The 25,203-nt window shown below is 48.5% G+C and overlaps 1 protein-coding gene across 5 annotated transcripts in view; it reads right to left on the bottom strand.

Annotated features, from left to right (window-relative positions):
* The window catches only part of MEAK7 (MTOR associated protein MEAK7), a 47,685-nt gene that overhangs the window by 11,398 nt on the left and 11,084 nt on the right, over positions 1-25,203 (bottom strand). For 4 of the 5 annotated variants that reach the window (XM_024735817.1, XM_024735815.1, XM_024735814.1 and 1 more), the window contains exons 2-8: positions 24,920-25,097; positions 21,538-21,768; positions 21,034-21,178; positions 10,862-11,284; positions 6,447-6,565; positions 4,660-4,839; positions 2,697-4,187 (exon numbers count right to left, since the gene is read on the bottom strand). In XM_024735817.1, coding sequence (XP_024591585.1) covers positions 4,074-4,187; positions 4,660-4,839; positions 6,447-6,565; positions 10,862-11,284; positions 21,034-21,178; positions 21,538-21,768; positions 24,920-25,072 — 1,365 coding nt within the window. In that variant the 5' untranslated portion in view covers positions 25,073-25,097 and the 3' untranslated portion in view covers positions 2,697-4,073. Of the gene's footprint in view, positions 1-1,773; positions 4,188-4,659; positions 4,840-6,446; positions 6,566-10,861; positions 11,285-21,033; positions 21,179-21,537; positions 21,769-24,919; positions 25,098-25,203 lie in introns of those variants that run through there. The other variant, XM_024735816.1, reaches the window with a different exon arrangement.

The raw sequence follows: 25,203 nt of genomic DNA on the forward strand, positions 1-25,203 counted from the left end.
AAATGATACAAATGAATTTATTTACAAAACAGAAACAGACTCACAGACTGAAAACAAACTTATGGTTGCCAAAGGGGAAAGGCAATGGGGGGATAAACTGGAAGTTTAGGATTGACATGTACACACTACTATATGTAAAACAGATAACCAACAAGGACCTACTATACAGCACAGGGAACTCTACTCAATATTCTATAATAACATAAATGTGAAAAGAAGTTGGAAAAGAACAGATATATGTATAACCAAATCACTTTGCTGTACACCTGAAACTAACACAACATTGTAAATCAACTATAGTTCAATATAAACTAAAAAAAATTTTAAAGAGAATCAAACAAATAAAAAATTAAAATACACTTTGAATGGATCAAAGATTCAGAAGTATAAGTGGAAAGCACAATAGCAGTAGAAGAAAACACGGTATTTCTTTTTGTTTAATCTCAGAGTGGAGAAAAACTTCCTAAGCAAATCACAGATCTCAGAAGCTGGGAAATATGATGCATCAAATGCAAAATCTATGTACGGAAAAATAAAGGCAGACAAACTGGAAAAAACATTTACCACACACGGCCAATGCCATTTTGCTTAATTCAAAAGAGCACTCTTGGAATTCCCTGGTGGCGCAGTGGTTAAGAATCCGCCTGCCAATGCAGGGGACACAGGTTCGAGCGCTGGTCCGGGAAGATCCCACATACCGCGGGGCAAATAAGCCCATGCACCACAACTACTGAGCCTGCGCTCTAGAGCCCACAAGCCACAACTACACAGCCCGCGTGGCACAGCTACTGAAGCCCTCACCTCTAGAGCCCATGCTCCACAACAAGAGAAGCCACTGCAACGAAGAGTAGCCCTCGCTCGCCACAACTAGAGAAAGCCTGCGCGTGCAGCAATGAAGACCCAACGCAGCCAAAAATAAATAAATAAAATATTTTTTTTTTAAAAAAGAGCACTTTTGCAAACCAGTAACACCCACACCCTAGGAAACCAGATGAGGGATAGGACACACACCGTTCTTGAAAAATGAAGCTCTTCACTGTCATTCATAAGAGAAAAAGAAATTAGTTTTCAAGCATCAGGTAAACAAAAACTAAATTTTAATATAGTATTGGTGAAAACATGGCAAACAGGCATTCCACGTCTCAAAAGTATAAATCTAGCTTGCAAGAGGTTCATTTGTTAATACCTAAATAAAAAAGCATGTACCTTTTGATCCAGCAATTCAGCTTCAAAGAGTTTATTCGCCAGACAAAACCACACCAAGATGTATATAAACGATATTCATTCCAATAACAATTAGCTACAAACAGACGGTTCCCCAGCCGGCGATGGCTGAACACCAGAAAGGATGGGGCATCCATCTCATGGGACATTACATAGACAATGAGAATAAATGGGTAGATACAGAGCAATTTCCACCCAAAAAAAGGTGAGGGACAGACCAGAGTGTACAACACATTACCTCTTGGGAACAAAATGCTAGAGCAGAGTCAGGAGGAAGACTTAGCTTTCAAGTTCCATCCTTTTATATTTTGACCTTTTTTGCTGTGTATGCATAAGCTAATTATTTAATTAAAAAAAATATGGTGGGTCTTTCAACAGATGAATGGATAAATATGTGGTGTGCATATATATACGTACATATGAATATGTGGTGTGTGTGTACATATATATAATGGAATATTAGTCATAAAAAAGAATGAAATTTTGCCATTTGCAGCAACGTGGATGGACTTGGAGGACATTATGCTAAATGAAATAAGTCAGAGAAAGACAAACACTGTCTGATATCACTTATATGTGAAATCTAAAAACTACAACAGACTAGTGAATAAAACGAAAAAGAAGCAGACTCACAGATGCAGAGACCAAGCTAGTGGTTACCAGTGCGGAGGGGCAATATGCAGGGGGGACTTACGGGATTATATAAGACCACGTGTGTGTGAAACCTTTTAAAATTGTAAAGCACTGGAGAATTTAAAGACTCTTTCATTCAATAAAAGAAAAAAATATGGTGGGGGAAACAAGTAACAACAGCCATGCTGTACCATGAACAGCGTTTTTTCACCCCTTCCTTCCAGCGCCTATCAGGGGCCCTTATGAGTCTTCACCTCCAGGGAGACCACTAGTCCTTACAACCTGAATTCTTATTCCCATTTTATCAAAGAACAAACTCATCACATGTTAAAACTAGCATCACGGGTTTCTCAGGCCCAAGAGGAGCGTGGTTCCTCGGGTCCTGTGGCCCCGGGCACGGCTGACACCAAACTGGTCTGTGTGCTCGGGACCACACGTGCTGGGGAATCACACGGCTGCCCCACACCCCCTGCGAGGGCCGAACACCCCAGGTGACCAAGCGCCTGGGCTGGGCGCCCAGCTTCCCTCATGGAGGTGTGCTGTCTTAGGAAACCGTCAGGCCCCCAGGTATGACCTGCACTCTTGTTAGAAGAGGCACAAGGCAGAAAACAGGCCGGCAGACACATCCATCCTCTCTGACAGCCACAGACAGAGGCGGTAGGAAGTGGTCTTCAACGGACCTTTTATTAGCGAGGTATTATTTCATTGCATTTTTCTAAAAAAATATTCTGTAACACACTGAAGACTCGGGGCCTAATTCTTCAGATTACGGTAAGGATATCTGAGGAACCTAATATCCTGCATCTGCTTCCCATCAATTAAGAAGTCACAAAATGTACCTGAGAAGCTATTAAAAACTGGCTTTTTATAAGGAAAATCAATCATGACCGAGCGTGCATGTCACTGTCTGAGCACTTCTCTTCCGAAGGCCCATGTGCAAGGCCTTCTGCTCAGGGCTCAGCGCAGAGTTTGACGAGCCTCCCGGTAGAGAATGCAGAGCCTGTAAAATGCAAACAGCTCGGTTTACTATGGCTTATAATTGGGGGCAACTCAATAACAAGGCAGCATTTCGTCAGATCTGCAGAAGGGCAATGGGTAGCGAAGGGGAAAGCTCCGCTGAGCGCGATTCTCAGTGTGTCCGGAGATTCTTCACGCCGCCTCCGAGGGATGCAGGGACTGGAAGGGACAGGGCAGCTCTGCCTGAGGTCCAGCCCACCAACACCTTTGCTAGCACTTCAGGATCACTGTTCGTTTAAAGCAAGTCCATGCTGTCAAAGTACCCAACATCCCCTCAGGAAGCAGCACGGGGGTGGGGGTGATGCTGGGAGGTCAGGAGCCCGGGCCAGTCTACTTACCACTAATTCCCGCGACAGGCCATACGTGTATTAACAGGAATCTTAGCCTCAGGGCCCCACGTTTAAATTAGTAAGAGAACCACAACTTTGCTTCTCCATAGACCTCCTGGTTTTCCCATTTGCTCATAGCACAGACTCACTTAACTCATCATTGACCGGGGGATTTTTGCAGAAACTAACGCCGTGGACGGCGATTTGTTAGGTAAATGAATACTGCAGCGTCTCTGGTCAATGATGTTTGGGTAACAAAAGACGTATTAATATGTTTCTGGTCAGTAATGTGTTAAAAACAGCTGAGAAAGGCAGACACTGAACCTTACTGAAGACCCATATCACCGTTATCTTCAAAATCTCCAGCTGTTACCCCCGTTACTACACTCTTGTGCCTTTTTTTTTTTCCGAAATACAAAAATTCCATGTCAGAGGAAGCTGTTCCCCGAAGGGTTGAGATTCCTATCGGAGCACCTCTGCCCTTTACCAGTAGAAATGGGACATCGAGGCTTTTAACTGGGAGGCCTGTGCAGGGGCCAAGTGACCCTCAGTGAGTGGAACCCCCCTCCCCTACAGCAAGAACTCAAATCCCCAACCACTGCTAATTCCAGTCGGCCTCAAACGTCTCAGCATCGTCTTTGGATTTCATCTGTACAAAATGAGCAAAGTCCAAGAATCAAGCTGGCAATTGGACATATTTCGGGGGGGACACACCCACCAATCGATATATAGCATGAGAGGGACTGTACTCTGTTTCAATTAGGCACCTCCAGGACCACCTAGACGTGACCAGCATACTCTGCATTAAAGTAAAACACAGTCTGCAGGCTGTGCTCCAGCTCCAGGAAGGCCCGTGCTGGGGGCTCCGCCTCACTGGTCCTCAGGCGCCTCCCGGAGCCCTTCGCTGTGGCGAATCCGCCCACTGACTTCCAGCAGGGCCTGGGCCGTAGGGTCCACGTCCAGAACGCTCTTGGTGTTCTTGGCCTTGGGAAGAAGGGAAGGATGGGTGTGTTCAGTGACCAAAACCAGGCAGTGACGTCCTGCTGCTGTCAAGTTTATCAGAGGGGAATTTCCTACTGTCACCACAAGAGAAATGTGGTAGAGGCTCCTGCCCCGAGCCCCACTGAGTGCCCCCGCCCCGGGATGCCATCGCTGGGAGGTGACAAGACGCAGGGGCCCCAACGGCGACTCATCGTCAATCCCTGGAACTAGAAGGAACCCCAGACCCTCCTCATCTTGCAGACAAGTCCCCACTCCCCCGGGATCCCACCTCCCTGGGGCGGTTCTCTCTAATAAACCTCCACAGACCCCAGACAGCATCCTCTGCTCTGCTGTGCACCCACTGGCATCCCTCTGGCCAGCAACGGCTGCTGGAAACAAATTGGAATAAACCATCTCCAGATGGAGGAGTAAAAGGGACAAAGCCGAGAAAGGGGAGAAACGCCCCCATGCTCACCAGCTGTGTCACCGGAACATCTCCCACCGCCCACACCTCCATCTTCTCGAACCGGAAGTCCTCCTGGGCCGAGAGCTGAGGGCTGTTGTACGTGGTACATGTGGGCTTGGCCTTGCTGTGTCCTTTCCCAAAATCGACATCGATCCACAGGCCAAAATAATTGTGCTGCCCTCCCATGCCCTGTGGAGGGAGGGGCATAGCACCGCCTCGGTCTGGAGCATCAGACACCTGAAGCCCACCCCAGCCGTCATGCCACCGGGGCGTATGAGAAGTGAACACAATTTTCTTCCTTTCTTTTTTTTTTTTTTAACTGTGAAATACATATTCACAGATTGATACAATTTAAGTAACCCATGACAAGTTCCTAGAACACTCATCAAGGTGTCCTGACTCGTACCCCATGGCCCCTTCTCACGGGGCTGCACTGGCAGGAAACACAAGGGACAAGAGAGGACAAAAGAATACAGGCCCTCAGGCCTAGAGACACCAATCGGTAAAATAAGGGGAGAGGTCTACACAGCACTTCCGGGACAGGGATGCCGATCCGTACCCGGCCCAGGACCCGGTGCTCAAGCAGGCAGGTCGTTCACTCAGCACAGCAGGGAGGGAAAGGAGGAGGCAGCCCCGGGAAGGCGGGAACCACTCGGCACACGGCCGGCTCTGAGCTAGCGGCTGATGGGAACAGACTGCTGTTCAACCTCTCTGATCCCTTGCCCTCTCCAACAGTGCCTCCTCCCCGGGCCCGGAGAGCCTGAAGCTAACGCCAGAGCAAGAGGCCAGGGCAGGAAACGCAGCTAACCTCAGGGCTGCTCCTCCCCTCGGGCCGATTACTGACCACCACCGAGACCCACTGGGTGCTGCTACTGAGGCCAAGGCCCTCGCCCCTGTCATCACCAAACTGTCCTATCTGTTTTTTTTTTTTTTTTTGCGGTAAGCGGGCCTCTCACTGTTGTGGCCTCTCCCGCTGCGGACGCGCAGGCTCAGCGGCCATGGCTCACGGGCCCAGCCACTCCGCGGCATGTGGGATCCTCCCGGACCGGGGCACGAACCCGTGTTCCCTGCATCGGCAGGCGGACTCCCAACCACTGCGCCACCAGGGAAGCCCCACACTGTCCTTTCTGAAAGGCGTCCGGGGTCATCAGGTGGCCCCGTGGGAGCCTCAGAATGAGCCTGGGGAGGAGCATGGGGCCCTCTCCACACCGACAAGATGGACCAGCCTCTCCGGCCCTTGGCTTTTCAGAGACAGGGCTGGAATTTCCCGAGAGGGGCTTTTTAAGAAGCAGGGGAAAGAAATAGGCTGGTGCTGCCAGGACACACATTTCTCACACAAGCTAAGCACCTGTGCGGGCGCCCGTCCCCACCACCGCCCCCGGCCTTCCCCCGCGTCACCTTCTTCCTGTGGCTGAGTCCCAGCTGGAGCACAGAGCAGACAACCCCCCATGGGTCCAAAGGGTCTGGGGAGCCCAGCCCCGGCCCCGCGCCCGGGCGGTGCCCCAGGCAGGGCAGCATCTCCAGCCACGAAGGCCACAGGCCAACCACCTGATGGCCAGGAACACTGGGCGACTCCGTCATTTGCACACAAACCCCGGAAATGCCCCAACAGAGGCCCCTTTTTTCCACGAGAGAAATTCCGTCCTCGTTGTCGCTCATTGCATCACCACCCTGAGACTCGGACAGAACGAACTGAGCGCGTACGGCTGCCCTGACGCTGGGCGGAGTGTCCCCGGGCACGTCGGGGTCAGTGCATCACCACGGGGGGGACGTGCCCTGCCCTCCCAAGTCCTTACCAGTCCATTCGGGATGGTCTGCTGCCCTTGATTCAGGTACATGTAGTGGTCATTGTAGCCCGTGGAGGTGTACACGGCCATGCTGGGGGAGATGGAGAACAGGAAGCACCTGTCATCCCCTGAAATCGATCAGAGCAAAAAGAAGCAAGGTCAGCCATCGGCGCTGGGCACGGGGTAAAGCAGGAAATGGAAACGGGCCGTGGCTCAGACGGCTGAGCAGGAAGGGCTCCCCTCGGGTCCTCGGCGTGCACGGGGCTCCCGCGCATTGGGGGCAGGGCCGGCCGGCCAGCGGGCGGAGCCCAGGACCGTAGGATGAGCTGCTGACCGTTACAAAGGAATGTGACATGTGCTTGCTGGGAACACCCGTTAGCGCTCTCCCGGGGAGATGCGAGCCCTGCCCCACCGCCCCAGAGCCAGCAGGAGCAGCCTTGTCCCAGCTAAGGAGCAAGGGGCAGGCGGCCACTCCACGTATTGGCTGGGCATTCACGTGGCCTCAAGTAGGCACATCACCCAGAGCGGAGAAGGCGGGGTACCTGTAGACACAGCTGCCCACAGGGTGGGGTGGGGACACGCAGGGAAAGGGGACCCTCTACCTTTGCCCGGGCACAGGAGTGGGCATGCCACCACTCACAGAAGGTACCGGTCAAAATCCTGGAAATGAACAGCACCCTCCATCTCAGAGACTCCTGCCCTCCCCGATGCACTCACTAGGGAGGGGACGGAGGCTGCACCTCACCAAGGGAACTCCCGGCTAGGCCAGAGCCAGACCAGAGATGCTCCCCACAGCTGTGAGACCTTGGCCGGAAGGACCGCCCCTTGACGGTGACAGCGTGAGGGCACCTGACACAGGACCGAGCTCAGGTACTTGGGGGTCGGGCCATTCGTCAGGTGGGAAGGAAGCTCCAGGAAGCTCCAGGGAGCCCGAATGTGGAGGGCGGACAGGAAGGGGGCTTTGAGCCCCAGAGGGGCCTTAGGGAGGACAGCCCTCGGCCACAGATGGGCCTGGACCTGCCGAGTCAGGACAAGTGACGCTCGGGCCTCTGTGGGGACTTGGCTCCCCCAAGTTGGGAAGGACGTCCTGAGGTGGAGACGGTTGGGTGAGAGCCACTCAGGGAGGAGGGACCCCGCAGGGACACGGCACGGCATGGGGGAAATAGCAGGGCCCTCGGCTATAGTGCAGGGTGTGAGCCCTGGTTGGGGAAAGGGGGAGGTGAGCCTGGGGAGGTCACCGGGACCAGGTGGCACAGGGCTCCCCTCCAGGCTAAAGACTCCGGCTTGAGTCCATGTGCCTCAGAAGGTTGGGTTTAGCCTCAAGGAATTGCCTGGTCCCACCTGTGGCCCCGGGCACTGGGCCTAAGCATCACTTTGCCTTGCCATCCTAAGACTGCCTTTCAACCAACATTTACTGGGCCCCGGATGCTAAGTGAGGTGATGGGGCCACAAAGCGTGGGCCCCTTGGCTACAATGGACCCCACTCTAGTCCATCCTGGGGTCTGTGCCCAGAGAGAAGGGCCCCGTGGGGAAGATGACCCTCGAGGGTGCAGGGCAAGGACCAAGGAGTCATAAGACCCGTAAAAACATCACTTCCACAGAGGGGCTCCTCACCCAACTCTCACAGTGACACCACCACCCATCGCCCAGTGCGTTACAAACTGCCATTCCTGTGGTTCTGGGGAACGGAGGCCCAGAGAGGGTAAGCAACTTGCCCAGGACAGAGCCGGACTCAGCTCAGAGCTGCGGGCCTGTAGCTGCCCCATGGACGACAGAGGCGAAAATGAAGTGACCCAGCGGCTGTCACCATCTCAAGGCTCAAATACTCGGAGTGATTGTTTCCCGGGACAAATGGACAGGAACTCCCTGAACTCAACTGGAATCTGTGATGCTAGGCTGCCCCCTGCTGGAATTCTGTCCTCACGCTTCAGAACAGAATGAGCTCAAGTTTGAAAACTTGGTCATCTCATTTTTCCACCTTTCTTCAAGAAGATGAATTCTGCTTGTTAAAAAAACATGAAGACACAGCAGTGCTGACCTGGAGTTAATACTAAAGGAGCTGGAAGAAGCGGAAGTTCCGTCTATGATAATGATTCTCAGGGGTTTTCCACATCCTCCAACCACACAGAGACCCAGCCCATCACCCCCCAGAGCCCCTCCCCGTGACACCGTGACAGAGAGACCTGGGTGTGTGGAAGCCCAGGCCTGAGACTGGGGTCCCCAGAAGGGCTGCCTTCCAGGGTCGGCCCTCAGCCAGTGTCTGGGAAGGTGGATTTGGGGAGGGTCCCCCCCTCCCAGGACTGATGAGTGGCTCCCTGTGCCTAAGCCGTGTGAACAGACAGGGGGGTTGATGCCGGACTCCTGCCGTCCTCCTGCGAGTCTGGGGTTTGGGTGCGCGTCAGTCAGAGGGTGCTCGTGTGAACGGCCCCCCGAATAAAGACCCCGCGCGCTGAAGCTCTAACGCATCCCTGATGGACGACACCGCACACGTGCTGTCACAGCTCGCGGCTGGGGGAATTTAGCGCGTCCTGTGCGACCCCACTAGAGAGGATGCTGGAGCCTGGTTTCCCCGGACTTCACCCTCCCAACCCCTACCCAGCCCCTAGGCGGATCGTACTCTGCATCCTCTCACTGTAATAGATCGGCCGTGATGACAGCTGTGTGCTGCGTCCCCAAGTCCTCCTAGCGACTCACTGATATGTGGGTGGTCTTAAGGGACCCTGACACAGTGGGGAAGGGCTGGTAGCAACAGCTGGATTAAAGATCTAGAACACTCTAAAATCTAGAGAAAACCAAACCCTGGAAACAACAGGATCTCAGGGATGAAGGCACCCAGCCTTCACACCATGATCCCTTCCACCCACCCCAGACAAGGGCCACCCCACCACTGCTAAAACCTCTCCCGTAATGGAACCTCTGCACCTGGACACGGCTCCCCAACCAGCAGAAGCTTCCCTGGTGCAAGGAAGGTAGGAGCAATTCCAGAAGCGTGCAGTCCCGTAGAGGACCGCAGGGAGTAACTGGCACTCGTGTGGTCGGGAAGGCTTCCTGAAGGAGGTGACCCTGGACTGAGTCCCGACAAGGAGCCGACTGTGTAAACAGGTGGAAGAGGGAGAAAAGGCAGCGCGTGCCAAGTCCTGAGATGAGAGCGCGGCCTGTTCCGGAAACTCTGCGTAATTCAGTGAGACTGAGCCCAGGGCACAGGGCACGGTAGAGGTTGTGAGGCTGGAGATAAAGGATTCATCATCCTGAGTGCACTGGGGGTCCGTCCAAGGGTCTCCAGGGGACAAGCACCATGGCAGGTGGGCTGGGATGTGGCAAATGAACTGGACGGGTGAGACCAGGAGGTGAGGGCCAGGCAGAAGGCACCCGCAGCAATGCAGGTGAGAGTGGTGGGGAGAGAAGGGGGAGCGGGGACGCAGGCAGAGTGGATGCAGCTGACAGCTGTCTGGCTACGATGTGCAGCCCCCATCCCAGAGGAGCACATGACCTTTCTCCCCCGTATTTCGCATCTCAGGACCCTGGGTTCTCCCTTCCACTGGCCCAGCCAGGGAGGGTGTTAGCCTCGCCCCCTCACTGGGAGGGACTCTCCCCGGAACTGCGTCGGCCAGGCTGCCCCATTTAGCTGAGGGGAGTGAGGACAGGCCTGTACCCGGCTGCTCAGAGCCACTAGAAAAAGGCCTCCATCTCACAGCTGTTGGCCCCCAGGAGACCTTCTGAGAACAGAGACTCAGGCAGCCCGGCGCAGGTCCCAGGGGACACACCGTGACATCAATCCTGGGAAGACAGGTTCACCTCTGAGTACGAGAACAGCCCACTGACAGGAGATGAGCGTTTTCAAAAAGAGTCCTTTAAGAGTGTTTATCAGAGTAGTTCTTTGAGGAGGGGAAGTATTTCATCAGGGCCTTTGATCCAGGGCATTCAAGGTCTAGCAAAGAGCTTCCAATCTCCAGCAAAATCACAGAACCGAAAAACTACGGGCAGAAGCAGCAAAGCAGACCCACACAGGGGGTTCCAGGAAAGGAAGACGGTCCTCCGACAAAACACACCCCACCTGCAAGAGCCGGCATCTCCCAGTCCCCTATGCAGCACCTACGGCCCAGCCTCGCCCGAGGTCAGGACCTGGCATCGTTTAATGCTGATCCGCTGTTTCCTCACCTGAAAGCCAGGGGTGAGGACAGCTGTCCTGCTTACCTGACCCTGCAGCCAGAATCTATAAAGGAATCCATGAAGTTAAACCATCATAAAGAAACACCACGTTTCACGACCCTCCCAAACACGTCTAGCAAAACGCTTGCGGGAGGAGATGGAAGAAACACGCACATCCCCTGGCGGGGCTCGGAGGTCTCCACACAGCAGCCGTCTGACCAGAACCTGTACGAGCACTGGTGCTACCATGTGGGGCTTTGGTGGCCAAGACTCACCTTGAAACTGAGGTTTGACCTCCCAGGAGCAGGAAGCAAAGCCACCGAACACATGGCCGTCATGGTCCTCGAGCAGCACCACGCAGGGCCCACAGTGTGTGATGCGCCCGCAGAGCTGGGCGAAGCTGTGCCCGTGGAGCTCGGATGAGAACAGCAGGCGCCAGTGGTGCCGCTGCTCCCTGGGCAGGTGGGAGTTGATGTAGATGACAGACAGGACATCCAGGACGCTCGCAAACTCCCGTTCCTGGTCGACTTGGCGCTCGGGGACCAGGGTGGCCAGATCGAGGGACGAGCACAGGAGGAGGAAGCCTTGGTGGATGACCACGCTCAGAAACGTGGCCACATGGGGAGCCCTGAACACCCAGTCCTCAATTGTGGTTCGGTCACATTCCAGCCGCTGAGGCCCCAGAAGCTTCTCACCGCCTAGGGGAGGAGAAAACAGTATTAGTGGGTGAGGACCTTGCCTTTTCTCTACTTACCTAAACCTGCTCTGTCCAGCGGGGGAGCCACGCGTGGTTCGTCTGCACCGAGATTCACAGTAAGTGTGAAATGCACACCCCATTTCAAAGGCTCGGCGTGAAAAAGAAAAAGAACGTAAAACACCTCATTTTTTTTACATTGATTGCCAATGTTAAAGTATACTTTGGACATATTCTTTTTTTTCGTTTGTTTTGGGTTTTTTTGGGTTTTTTTGTTTGTTTGTTTGTTTTGTTTTTGTGGTACGCGGGCCTCTCACTGCTGTGGCCTCTCCCGTTGCGGAGCACAGGCTACGGACGCGCAGGCTCAGCGGCCATGGCTCACGGGCCCAGCCAATCCGCGGCATGTGGGACCTTCCCGGACCGGGGCACGAACCCACGTCCCCTACATCGGCAGGCGGACTCTCAAACACTGCGCCACCAGGGAAGCCCAACAGTAACACTTTTATAAAACAAATCTACTTTGCAAAAAGATTCACCACAAGGTATTTTTAAATCCCAAGTAAATTTAATTATATACTGTTTCTCAGCCAACAATAGCAGAATATATATTCTTCTCAAGTGTACCTGGAATATTCTCCAGAACAGACCATATGTTAGGCCATAAAACATGCCTCAATAAATTGAAAAGAACTGAAATCATGTAATGTATGTTCTTCAACCACAATGTAATGAAATTACAAATCAGTAACAAGGCAATTTGGGAATTTCACAAACACGTAGAAATTAAAGACTATACCTCTAAACAACCAACAGGCCAAAGAAGAAATCACGAGGGAAGTTAGAAAATACTGAGATGGGGACTTCCCTGGTTGCGCAGTGGATAAGGCTCCACGCTCCCAATGCAGGGGACATGGGTTCGATCCCTGGTCAGGGAACTAGATCCCACATGCATGCCACAACTACGAGTTCGCATGCCACAACTAAGGAGCCAGCGAGCCTCAACTAAGGAGCCCACCTGCCACAACTAAGAACCAGAACGACCACATAAATAAATAAATAATTTTTTAAAAGAAAGAAAGAAAGAAAAAACTGAGATGAATGAAAACAAAAACACAATATACCAAAACTTATGGGCTTCAGCTAAAGCAGTGCTTAGAGGGAAATTTATAGACATAAATGCCTATATGAAAAAGAAGAGAGATCTCAAATCAATAACCTAACCTTCTAACTTGAGAAATGAAAAAAAGAAAATCAAACTAGCAATCAGAGTCAAGATGGTCAGTAGTAGGATGTGGAACTCACCTCTTCCCACAAAAACATCAAGAACACATCTATGAACGGAACAATGCTCTCAGAAAACCAGCAGAAGACCTCAAACACCTCAAAGGACAAGAAAGATCTCCAAGTAACTGGGCAGGACAAAGGAAAAAAACAATAGAGGAAGTGGGACGAGACCTGTGCCCCTGCGGGGGTGGAGCTGAAGGAGAGGAGAGGTTCCTGCACCCAGGGAAGCCTCACCAGTGAGGAGATTGGCCGGGACAGAAAGGGAGCTTCAGAGGCTTGGAGGAGAGCACAGCAACCAGTTAGTAGCAGGCAGGACAGAGAGAGACCTACACGGACAGCTGTGCCACCGCCCTGTGTGCCCCAGCCTGAGACACATGTCCGCTGGTATGGGTGGGGGCTGGGTGCTGTAACACGGGGTTTAGAGGACAGACCCAGGGAGAGGACTGCTGTTAGCTGTGTGGAGACAGCCTGAAGGGGCTGGAGCGTGGGGCGCAGCAACCAGGAGTGTTTGCGGAAGAACCCCGGGCCGCCACAGAAGCGAAGCGCCATTGTTAAGTGGCATGCCAAGGTAGAGGTGGGGCTGCCATCGCAGCCTCCTTCCCCACCCGCCGGCTCCTGCCTATGCAGGCTCCAGGACAGGCTCCTGCCCAGGCAGGTCACACACCCCAGCCACCCCGGTCCCCTCCTGCCTGGGCAGGCTCGTGTGCCCCAGCCACTGCCCTGTGCCCCCAGAAGCAGACAGCAGTGGGTTGCCCATATGCAGAGGTGGGGCTGAAATCACAGCTGAGGCCCACAGGCCATGTGACTTAAGAAGCAGAGCTGAAATCTCTCCCCACGGCTGCGTGAACCTTGGATTTATACCTCCACGGCCGACTTTGTAAATTCAGTGCCTGTGGGGCAACCAAACAGACAACTGGTGCTCCCGCAGCTGGGACGGGTCTGGCCTTAGCAGCTGTGGGCTTTGTGGGCGCGTACACGCAGGGGCTGGGCTGGGCCAGGGTCTGAGCTGCATCCATAGCTCCCACAGTGGGTCCAGGTATGTAATGACTACAGTCCTGGGACCTGACTTCAGTGGATCTACGCTGGTGGCCTTGTGAAAACAAAGCCTGAGAGGCACCAAGGCTGACTGCCAGCACACCCAGAGCTGAGGTGGGGCTGAGGGCAGTGCCAACGACAGTGTACTCTGTGAGCCCGCACAGCAGGTGAAAGGTGACACACTCACAGGTGAACAGCTCCAGCACAGTAATACTCAGTGGCTCCTCTCCCAGTGGGAGCGCTCCAATCCCGCCTATTCTTGCACTGCAGATCAGAAACAGAGCTAGGGGCTTCTACACCAACAACTAGAGAGCAGACCCTGCCCTGGACAGGGCGGTGATAACCACAGAGGGAAGAGGAGTCCCCACTCACTGTCCAGTGCAGGCTCTGGTCACCGCAACACCAGTCGCACCTCCTATCAAGGGGATGACAGCCAGCACACAGTGAGGAGAGAGGCGGCAGGCATCCATACTGAAAACAGCCCTTGCCCCCCAAAAAGTATTAAACCCATGCAGGCTACGCAGGGACACTCCCACGTAAAAATAGCCCTCCAAGACCACAGTAGATAATTGTTTCTCCTGAACTCATAGAGCAAGAGAAATATAAGTAAAATGAAGAAGCAGAGGGACCACTCCCAATCAAAAGATCAAGAGAATTCCCCTGAAAGGACAAACAATGAAACAGGCCTCTTCAGTCTAATAGATAACAAGTTCAAAAAGGAAATAATGAAAATACTGAAGGAACTAAGAAAGGCTATCGATAGAAATGCAGATTACGGTAAAAAAGGAACGAGAAACTATAGTGAGGAGTCCAGAAACATTAGGAGATTCATTTGCTGAGACAAAAGCAGAACCAAAGGCTATGAATAGCAGAATAAATAATGCAGAAGAACGAATAAGTGATCTGGAAGATATAGTAAAGGAAATCATCCAATCAGGACATCAGACAGAAAGCCAAGTGAAAAACATGAAAGCAATACAAGAGACCTATGGGAGAATGTAAAGCGTGCCCATCTACACATAATAGGGATCCCAGAAGGAGAAGAAAGAGAAAAGGGGACTGAAAACGTATTTGAAGAAATTATGGCTTAAAACTTCCCAAAGCTAAAGAAGGAAACAGATATGCAGATACAGGAAACACAGAGGGTCCTGAACAAGATAAACCCAGAAAGACCTACACCAATACATATGATAATAAACATGTCAAAAGTTAAACATAAAAAAGAGCATTCTAAAGGCAGCAAGAGAAAAACACAGAGTTAATGACAAGGGAACCCCCATAAGGCTATCAGCTGATTTCTCTACAGAAACGTTGCAGGCCAGAAGGGAGTGGCAAGATATATTCAAAGTCCTGAAAGGGAAATATCTGCAATCTAGGACACTCTACCCGGCAAGATTATCATTTAGAACAGAAGGAGAAAGAAAGAATTTCTCAGACAAGCAAAAGCTAAAAAAATACAGCAATACTAAACCTATCCTGAAAGAAATATTGAAAGGTCTTCTCTAAATAGAAAAGTAGTAAGAATCTATAGGATAGAGAAAATCACAATTATTTTTCTAGAATGTGTTTGAGCCTAAGTGACTACTAGTCTAAAGCAAGTAGATAAATGAAGGGGTTAACATACTTGAAAAACAGGGCAACCACAAATCAAAAACATACAACAGAGTCACAAAACTCAAAAAGAAAAAACCATAAGCATAATACAAAAGAAAAGCATCAAAGCACAAAAGGAAAAAGAAAAAGGGACAAAAGAATATAAAATCAACAGGAAAACAAGGTTTAAACTGGAAATAAATATATATCTATCAATAATTACCTTAATGTCAATGGACTAAATGCTCCCATCAAAAGACACTGAGTGGTAGACTGGATAAAAAACAGGAGTCTATGCTGCCTACAAGAGACCCATTTTAGGGCAAAGGACACATGTGTATTAAAAGTGAGGGGATGGAGAAAGATGCTGCATGCAAACAGAAATGAAAAGAAAGCAGGGGCCGCAATACTCATATCAGACAAAGAAGACTTTAAAACAAAGGTTATAAAGAAAGATAAAGAAGGACACTATATAATAATAAAAGGATCAATACAAGGAGAGGATATTACATTTGTCAACATATATGCACCCAATATAGGAGCACCCAAATACAGAAAACAAATACTAACAGACGTAAAGGGAGAAACTGACAGGAATACAGTAATAGCAGGAGACTTTAGCACCACACTCACATCAATGAACAGATCTTTGAGACAGAAAATCAATAAGGCAACAGAGGTCCCAAATCATACATTAGAACAGTTAGACTTAATTGATATCTTCAGGACATTACATCTAAAAAAAAATACATTCTTTTCAAGTGCACACAGAACATTTTCTAGGACTGACCACACACTTGGGCACAAAACAAGCCTCAACAAATTTAAGAGTAAAGAAATTATTTCAAGCATCTTTTCTGACCACAACAGCATGAAACTAAAACTCAACCACAGAAAAAGAAATGAGAAAAAAACAATTACATAGAGGCTAAACATGCTACTAAAAAAACAATGGGTCAGGCTTCCCTGGTGGTGCAGTGGTTAAGAATCTGCCTGCCAAGGCAGGGGAAACATGGGTTCGAGCCCTGGTCCGGGAAGATCCCACATGCCGCAGAGCAGCTAAGCCCGTGCACCACAACTACTGAGCCCACATGCCACAAATGAAGCCCACGAGCCTAGAGCCCTGCTCCACAACAAGAGAAGCCACCATAATGAGAAGCCCGTGCACTGCGACGAAGAGTAGCCCCCACTCACGACAACTAGAGAAAGCATACACGCAGCAACGAAGACCCAATGCAGCCAAAAATAAAAATAATTTAAAAAACCCAATGGGTCAATGATGAAATCAAAGAAGAAATTAAAAAATACCTTGAGCAAATGACAATGAAAACACAACCATACAAGAACTATGGGATGTAGCAAAAGCAGTTCTTAGAGGGTAGTTCATAGTGATACAGGCCTTCTTTAAGAAACAAATATCTCGGGACTTCCCTGGTGGTGCAGTGGTTGGGAGTCTGCCTGCCAATGCAGGGGACGTGGGTTCGAGCCCTGGTCCGGGAAGATCCCACATGCCACAGAGCAACTAAGCCCGTGCGCCACAACTACAAAGTCTGTGCACTACAGCCCACGAGCCACAACTACTGAGCCCGTGTGCCACAACTACTGAAGCCTGCGTGCCTAGAGCCTGTGCTCCGCAACAAAGAGAAGCCACTGCAATGAGAAACCTGCACACTGCAATGAAGAGTAGCCCCCGCTCGCCGCAACTAGAGAAAGCCCGCGCGCAGCAACGAAAACCCAGCATAGCCAAAACTAAATAAATAAATATTTTTTAAAAAAGCAACAAATATCTCAAATAAACAACCTAACACACTACCTAAAAAAATTAGAAAAAGAACAAACAAAACCTAAAGGAAAAGATAATAAAGCAAAGGAAAGATAATAAAGATCAGAAACGAAATAAATATAAGAGAGATTAAAAAACAAACAAGAAAAATCAATAAAACCAACAGCTGTTTCTTTGAAAGGGTAAACAAAATTGACAAACCTTTGGCCAGGCTCACCAAAAAGAAAAGAGAGAAGACCCAAATAAACAAAATAAGAAATGAAAGAAGAGAAATCACAACAGATACCACAGAAATACCAAAAACCATGAGTGAATACTATGAACAATTATATGCCAACAAATCTGACAAAACCTCTAAGAAATGGACAACTTTCTAGAAACATATAACCCATCAAAACTGAATCACAAAGAAAGAGACAACTTAAACAGACCAATCACTAGAAAAGAAATCAAACCTGTTAAAAAAAAAAAACAAAACAGCAAACAAAACAAAACCTGCCTAAAATAAAATTCCAGGACCATATGGCTTCACAGGCAAATTCTACCAAACATACAAAGAAGAACTTATACTGATCTTTCTCAAATTCTTCCAAAAAACTGAAGAGGAAGGAACACTCCCAAAGACATTCTATGAAGACACTGTCACCCTGATACCAAAAGCAGACAAAGACACCACCAGAAAAGATAACTATAGGCCAATACCTTTGATGAATATAGATGCAAAAATTCTCAACGAATTATTAGCAAACTGAATCCAACAACACATTAAAAAAGTCATACACCACAACCAAGTTGGATTCATCCCAGGATCACCAGGATGATTCAACATATTCAAATCAATCTACATGATATACCACATCAACAAAGGAAAGGACAAACACTACATGATCATCTTAATAGATGCATAAAAAGCATATGATGAAATTCAACACCCATGCATGATAAAAGCCCTTACAAAATTGGGTATAGAGGGAACATATCTCAACATAATAAAAGCTATTTACGACAAACCCACAGCCAACATAATACTCAATGGTGAAAAGCCGAAAGCCTTCCTGCTAAAATCTGGAACGAGACAAGGGTGACCACTCTCACCACTTCTCTTCAACATAGCATTGGAAATCCTAGCCACAGCAATCAGACAAGAAATAGAAATAAAAGGTATTCAACTGGGTAGGGCAGAGGTAAAATTATCATTATACACAGATGACATGATAATATATATAGAAAACCCTCAAGACTCCACACAAAAAGTACTAGAACTCTAGAGCCCACAAGCCACAGCTACTGAGCCTGCAGGCCACAACTACTGAGCCCGCATGCCTAGAGCCCGTGCTCTGCAAAAAGAGAAGCCACCACAATGAGAAGCCCACGCACCACAAAGAAGAGCAGCCCTTGCTTGCCACAACTAGAGAAAGACCGTGTGCAGCAACAAAGACCCAACACAGCCATAAATTAATTAACTATTTATTTTTTAAAAGATGATTCAAGGGCTTCCCTGGTGGCACAGTGGTTGAGAGTCCGCCTGCCGATGCGGGGGACGCGGGTTCGTGCCCCGGTCCGGGAGGATCCCACATGCCGCGGAGCGGCTGGGCCTGTGAGCCATGACCACTGAGCCTACGCGTCCGGAGCCTGTGCTCCACAGAGGGACAGACCACAACAGAGAGAGGCCCGCGTACCGCAAAAAAAGCAATCTATAGGTATAATGCAATACCTATGAAATTACCCATGACATTTTGCACAGAAATAGAACAAATAATAATAAAATTTATATGGAACCATAAAAGACCCAGAATTGTCAAAGCAATCCTGAGGAAAAAGAGCAAAGCTGGAGACATAACCCTCCCAGACTTCAGACAATATTACCAAGTTACAGTAATCAAAACAGCATGATATTGGCACAAAAACAGGCATATAGATCAATGGAACAGAAGAGAGAGCCCAGAAATAAGCCCACACACCTACGGCCAATTAATCTTCAACAAAGCAGGCAAGAATATACAATGGAGAAAAGACAGTCTTTTCAGCAAGTGGTGTTGGAAAAGCTGCACAGCTGCATTTTAAATCAGTGAAGTTAGAATACACCCTCTCACCATACACAAAAATAAACTCAAAATTACTTAAAGACCTAAATATAAGACAAGACACCATAAAACTCCTAGAAGAGAACATAGGCAAAACATTCTCTGACATAAATCATACCAATGTTTTCTTAGGTCAGGCTCCCAGGGCAGTAGAAATAAAAGCCAAAATAAACAAATGGGACCTAATCAAACTTAAAAGCTTTTGCACAGCAAAGGAAACCATAAACAAAACAGAAAGACAACCTACAGACTGGGAGAAAATATTTGCAAATGATATGACTAACAAGGGCTTAATTTCCAAAATATACAAATGGCGCATACAACTCAACAACAACAAAAAACAAACAACCCAATTCATAAATGGGCAGAAGACGTAAATGGACGTTTCTCCAAAGAAGACATACAGATGGCCAAGAGGCACAGGAAGAGATGCTCAAGATCGCTAATTATTAAACAAATGCAAATCAAAACTACAACGAGGTACCACCTCACACCAGTCAGAATGGCCATCATCAGAAAATCTACAATCAATAAATGCTGGAGAGGGTGCGGAGAAAAGGGAAACCTCTTGCACTGTTCATGGGAATGTAAATTGTACAGCCACTGTGGAGAACAGTATGAAGGACCCTTAAAAAAACTAAAAATGCAACTACCATATGACCCAGCGATCCCACTACTAGGCATACACGCTGAGAAAACCATAATTCAAAAAGACACATGTACCCCAGTGTTCATTGCAGCACTATTTACAATAGCCAGGACATGGAAACAACCTAAATGTCCATGGACAGATGAATGGATAAAGGAGATGTGGCAGATATATATAATGGAATATTACTCAGCCATAAAAAAGAATGAAATAATGCCATTCGCAGCAACATGGAGGGACCTAGAGATTATCATACTAAGAAAGGTAAGTCAGAAAGAGAAAGACAAATACCATATGATATCACTTATATGTGGAATCTAAACTATGACACATATCTACGAAACAAAAACAGACTCACAGACATAGAAAACAGACTTGTGGTTTCCAAGGGGGAGGGAGGGGAGGGGAGGGAAGGATTGGGAGTTTGGGATTAGCAGAGGCAAACTAGTATATATATATAGGATGGATAAACAACAAGGTCCTATTGTATGGCACAGGGAACTATATTTAATATCCTGTGACAAACCATAATGGAAAAGAACAATAATATAGGGACTTCCCTGGTGATCCAGTGATTAAGAATCCATCTTGCAATGCAGGTGACTCTGGTTCAATCCCTTGTCAGGGAACTAAGAACCCACATGCCGTGGGGCAACTAAGCCCACGTGCCACAACTACTGAGCCCATGTGCCACAACTAGAGAGAAGCCCGCACACTGCAATGAAAGATCCTGCGTGCTGCAACTAAGACCTGATGCAGCCAAAAATAAATAAATATTTTTTTAAAGAGTAAGAATGTATATATTCATATATATATATATATATATAACTGAGTCACTTTGCTGTACAGCAGAAATTGACACAACATTGTAAATCAACTATACTTCAATAAAATTTTTTTTTAAAAAAAAGGAAAGAAAACCAAACTAAATCGAAAAGAAGCAGAAGAAAGAAATAAAAGACTTGGATGAAGATAAACGAAATAGAGATTAGATAACAGAGAAAACCCATAAAACTAAAAGTTGGCTCTTTGAAAATAACAAAAAGTGAACAAACCATTAGCTAGACTGACCAAGAAAAAAGGAGAAGAATCAAATGGCTAACAGCAGAAATGAAAGTGGGGACGTCACTACTGACCCTGCAGAAATAAGGATTATAAGGAAATACTATGAGCGACTGCCCACGATTAAATAATCTAAATAGTCCTCCAAAGTTGGAAGACCCACATTTGCTGGTTTCAAAAGTTCAGTACAAGCCTACAGTAATGGAGATGGCGTGGTACCACTCTATAAGGCCAAGGTCTAAGGACTGAGGCAGGGCACTTGCCTTGAAGCTTCATCTCGGAGCACAGCTGAGCAGCCAGCGCCTGCACCCTGGACAGGAAGCCCGGGGCTTGCTTCTGAGTCCAGCCTCTCAGCTCCTGTCTGTAGCTTAGCACGTGTGCCACAGAGCCAACCAGGTCCTCTGTAAACTTGAAGACCGCAATTTTACCATTAATCGCATTTCCGTTGTGACCTATGACCTACATCATATCAACGTGGGGAAGGGTGTCTCATCTCCTTAAGGCCAACTGTGATGGACCACAATCTGGAACAGATCATGTAACTTGGGTAGTTACTCATTTTTCTAACGACACCTTTGGCTGGTCTAGATTGCCAGTGCCTTTTTGTCCGGGAGTTCTGACCTTAACCAGTGACACGGTCTAGGTACCCGCCCCCCGGGGTGGACTGGTGCACAATGCCGCCATCAGCTGCTTAATCGTCCTAGGTCCCCCACCAAAGGATACCAAGGCTGCTTGGGATGGCTGCAAAGGGCCTGGTGGCCTCTTACCTTTTTGACCTCTCTTGCTTTCACGGGACCTTCTGTGGCAGAAATCATTTTCAGGATCACGAGACTCTTCTCCTCAGCATTTCCTTTCAAAAGGTAGGACATGGACACTGTGAACTGCTCCTGGGAGATGCGCTCACTGGGCCCCTTGGTCTTCCCAGTCACGTCCACCCTCCGCATGCCCTCAAACAGTCTGGTGACCATCTCTGGGGGAAGAGCTTCCCCCACATGGCTCTGCGGGGACAGGTAGGTGAAAAGGTCAGACAGGGTGCCAGTCAAATGAGGCAGGATGATGGAAATATAGCTAAGGGAGAAAGACCAACCACTGCTACCAGCACATAACCTTCCTAGATCCCCAAATGCACCATCTCTCCCCACCTAACGGCATCATGACACCCCAGGACCCACACACCTAACGCGTCCTGGCTCGTGGCTCATCTTGGCCGTCAGACTCTTCCATCATCTGTTCCCATCCTGCGCTCCAGACTTCCCAGTCTGCCCAGACTGGCTGTGTCATTCCTGCCTCTGGCCATCGTCTGCTCTTCACTCTGCTTACAACATCTCCTCAATTCTAGATTCTAGTAGCTGTCATTTGCATGTCTAAATTTATTTCCATATGGAACATACGGTCTGTGTAGTGCTAAATTGGCATGCTCTATACTATGGACTTCCAAATATATTAGCTAGCTTTATCAATCCGAGTTCTTTGTGCTCAGTATGCACTGGAAAGGGGGGGGGAGGATAAATTGGGAGATTGGGAGTGACATATACATACTACCATATATAAAATAGATAACGAATAAGGTCCTACTGTATGGCACATGGAACTACTCAAAATTCTGTAATGACCTACATGGGAATAGAAGCTAAAAAAGAGTGGATATATGTATATGTATAACTGATTCACTTTGCTGTATAGCAGAAACTAACACAACACTGTAAATCAACTACACTCCAACAAAAATTTTTTTAAATTTAAAAAATCTAGTTCTTGGGACTTCCCTGGTGGTCCAGTGGTTAAGACTCCACGCTGCCAATGCAGGGGGCATGGGTTCAATCTCTGGTCAGGGAACTAAGATCCTACATGCCACGCAGCATGGCCAAAAGATTTTTTTTTTAATCTAGTTCTTAATTGTCTTGCCAGTAACATTCTGTAAATATTCTTTCTCTTTGACTCCAACATCAAATCTGATTTGGTCCAGGGATCATAAATACAGGGGAAGAGAAAGCAAACCATGAACTAAATCAGTGGGTTCTGAAAACGGAACTCTCCTGTAACAACTTCCCGTGTCTACACGGTCTGTGAAAACATCAATATTCTGCATTTCTTGTAAAGCAGTTTCCCACCCTCATTGCTCAAAAAGAGTATTCCTATTTCTGTCGGTGTTTCCAAAGTTCTACTGGAAAAGAAACCTCTAATTCGTTCCCAAAGGAACTTTTATTTGATTGCCAAGGTTTTCTGACCAACTTTTCACCCTATTTATCTTTTTTTTTTTTTTTGCTGCGTTGGGTCTTCGTTGCTGCGCGCAGGCTTTCTGTAGTTGCGGTCAGCGGGGGCTACTCTTCGTTGCAGTGCGTGGGCTTCTCGTTGCAGTGGCTTCTCTTGTGGGGCACAGGCTCTAGGCATGCAGGCTTCAGTAGTTGTGGTGTGCAGGCTCAGTAGTTGTGGCGCACGGGCTTAGCTGCTCTGCGGCATGTGGGATCTTCCCGGACCAGGGCTCAAACCTGTGTCCCCTGAACTGGCAGGAGGATTCTTAACCACTGCACCACCAGGGAAGCCCCACCCTATTTATCTTGATAAACACCTGTGAACGTTGTCACCAACTCAGCAGTTAAGTCCCTAAGTGGCCTGTCTTGTTCTGTCTGCTCCAGCTTAGTGGGCGACCCAGCAGACTGGGGTGCTTTTGGTCTAGTGGAGATACACATGATACACACACACATACACACACACACACACACACACACACACACACACAAGCTGTAACCCCAATAACCTCCCTGGCCAGTTTCCTCAACTATAACGTGAGTATGTTGGGGGGATCCCCAATGCCATCCGCTCCTGTTCTGCACGTCCTAAAAGAGGAGGCTCTCCTCAGAAAACTAAAAATAGAGCTACCATATGATCCCACACTCCTACTTCTGGGCATACATCCAGACAAAACTATAACTCAAAAAGATACCTGCACCCCTATGTTCACAGCAGCACTACTGACAATGGCCAACACATGGAAACAACCTAAGTGTCCAACGACAGAGGAATGGATAAAGAAGATGTGGTACATATACACAATGGAATACTACTCAGCCATAAAAAAGAATGAAATAATGCCATTTGCAGCAACATGGATGGACCTAGAGATTATCATACTAAGTGAAGTAAGTCAGACAGAGAAAGACAAATACTATACGATGTCACTTATATGTGGAATCTAAAATACGGCACAGAAGAACCTATCTACAAAACAGAAACAGACTCACAGACATAAGAGGTCATACTTGTGGTTGCCAAGGGCGAGGGGGAGTCAGGGAGGGATGGAGTGGGAGTTTGAGGTTAGCAGATGTCAACTATTATACATAGGATGGATAAACAACAAGGTCCCACTATATAGTACATGGAACTATATTCAATATCCTGGGAGAAACCATAATGGAAAAGAATATAAAAAAGAATGTATATATGTGTATAGCTGAGTCACTTTGCCGTACAGCAGAAATTAACGCTACGTTGTATATCAACTATAGTTCGATAAAAAACTAAATTTAAAAGAGGAGGCTCTGAAATGTCTTCACACATTGCACCGCCTCCCCACCGCCCAGGGGGATGGGCTGATGAGGTCTCTTCCCTGTTGTCTCGCTCTGTGTGAGCACCCAAACCACCCAAACGCGTGGCTAAGAGCCCCATGGAACGGGGCCAAAAGATGGGTAAATGGGCAGTTCTCACTCGTTGTCAGGTGAACCTTGACTCTGAAACTTCGTTATTTTGTTAGGAAAACCACAAAACTCCCAGGACGTCAAACGCTTACGAATCCTAAAGGCCAAGGTGGACTTGAAACTTTGCAGTTATTGGACCCACAAATACAGCTAAGGGCAGCCTATCACTCGTCTGGAGGGAAACCGGGGACAGTGGTTCTTCAAGAGACAGGAAGAGGCCAGCCCCTCTAGTCGACCTCAAGTGGGAAAAGTCCCCAAACACTGTGATACGAAGGCTAAGCAGAGCAGCTGCAACACTGACCATGGAACCCACAAAGCTGAAGGTAGGTACTATCTGTCCCTTCCTAGAAAACACATCCCTCCGTGTTCCCACGCCTGTCTTACGGGAACACACAGCCAATGCTGGCCTGACCCCTCGCCAAACTCAACATGAACTTCTGACTGTTACTCTTGCCTTCAGTGCCTGCAGAGAGAAGGATCTGGGCGAGGTACTGGAGCGGAGTTCCGCTGACGACAGAGCATCAAACAATCTGTTGATCTCGGCCTGCTCCGCAGGAAGAAACCGCGGGGAGAGACTCTGCCCCGAGAGGCTCTCGCTATTCCCCATCTGTCCTGGTAGCTGGCAGGAGTCTCTGCAGAAGGAAAGTTCACACCCGGTTAGCAGGGAAATCAAGAGGTAATCATCACAGGAAATAAACATCCATCATTACATGGTCAAGGTAATCAATACTGACCTCC

Source organism: Neophocaena asiaeorientalis, unplaced genomic scaffold (genome assembly GCF_003031525.2).
Source record: "Neophocaena asiaeorientalis asiaeorientalis breed wild unplaced genomic scaffold, Neophocaena_asiaeorientalis_V1.1 scaffold40, whole genome shotgun sequence".
Classification (NCBI taxonomy): Eukaryota; Metazoa; Chordata; class Mammalia; order Artiodactyla; family Phocoenidae; genus Neophocaena; species Neophocaena asiaeorientalis.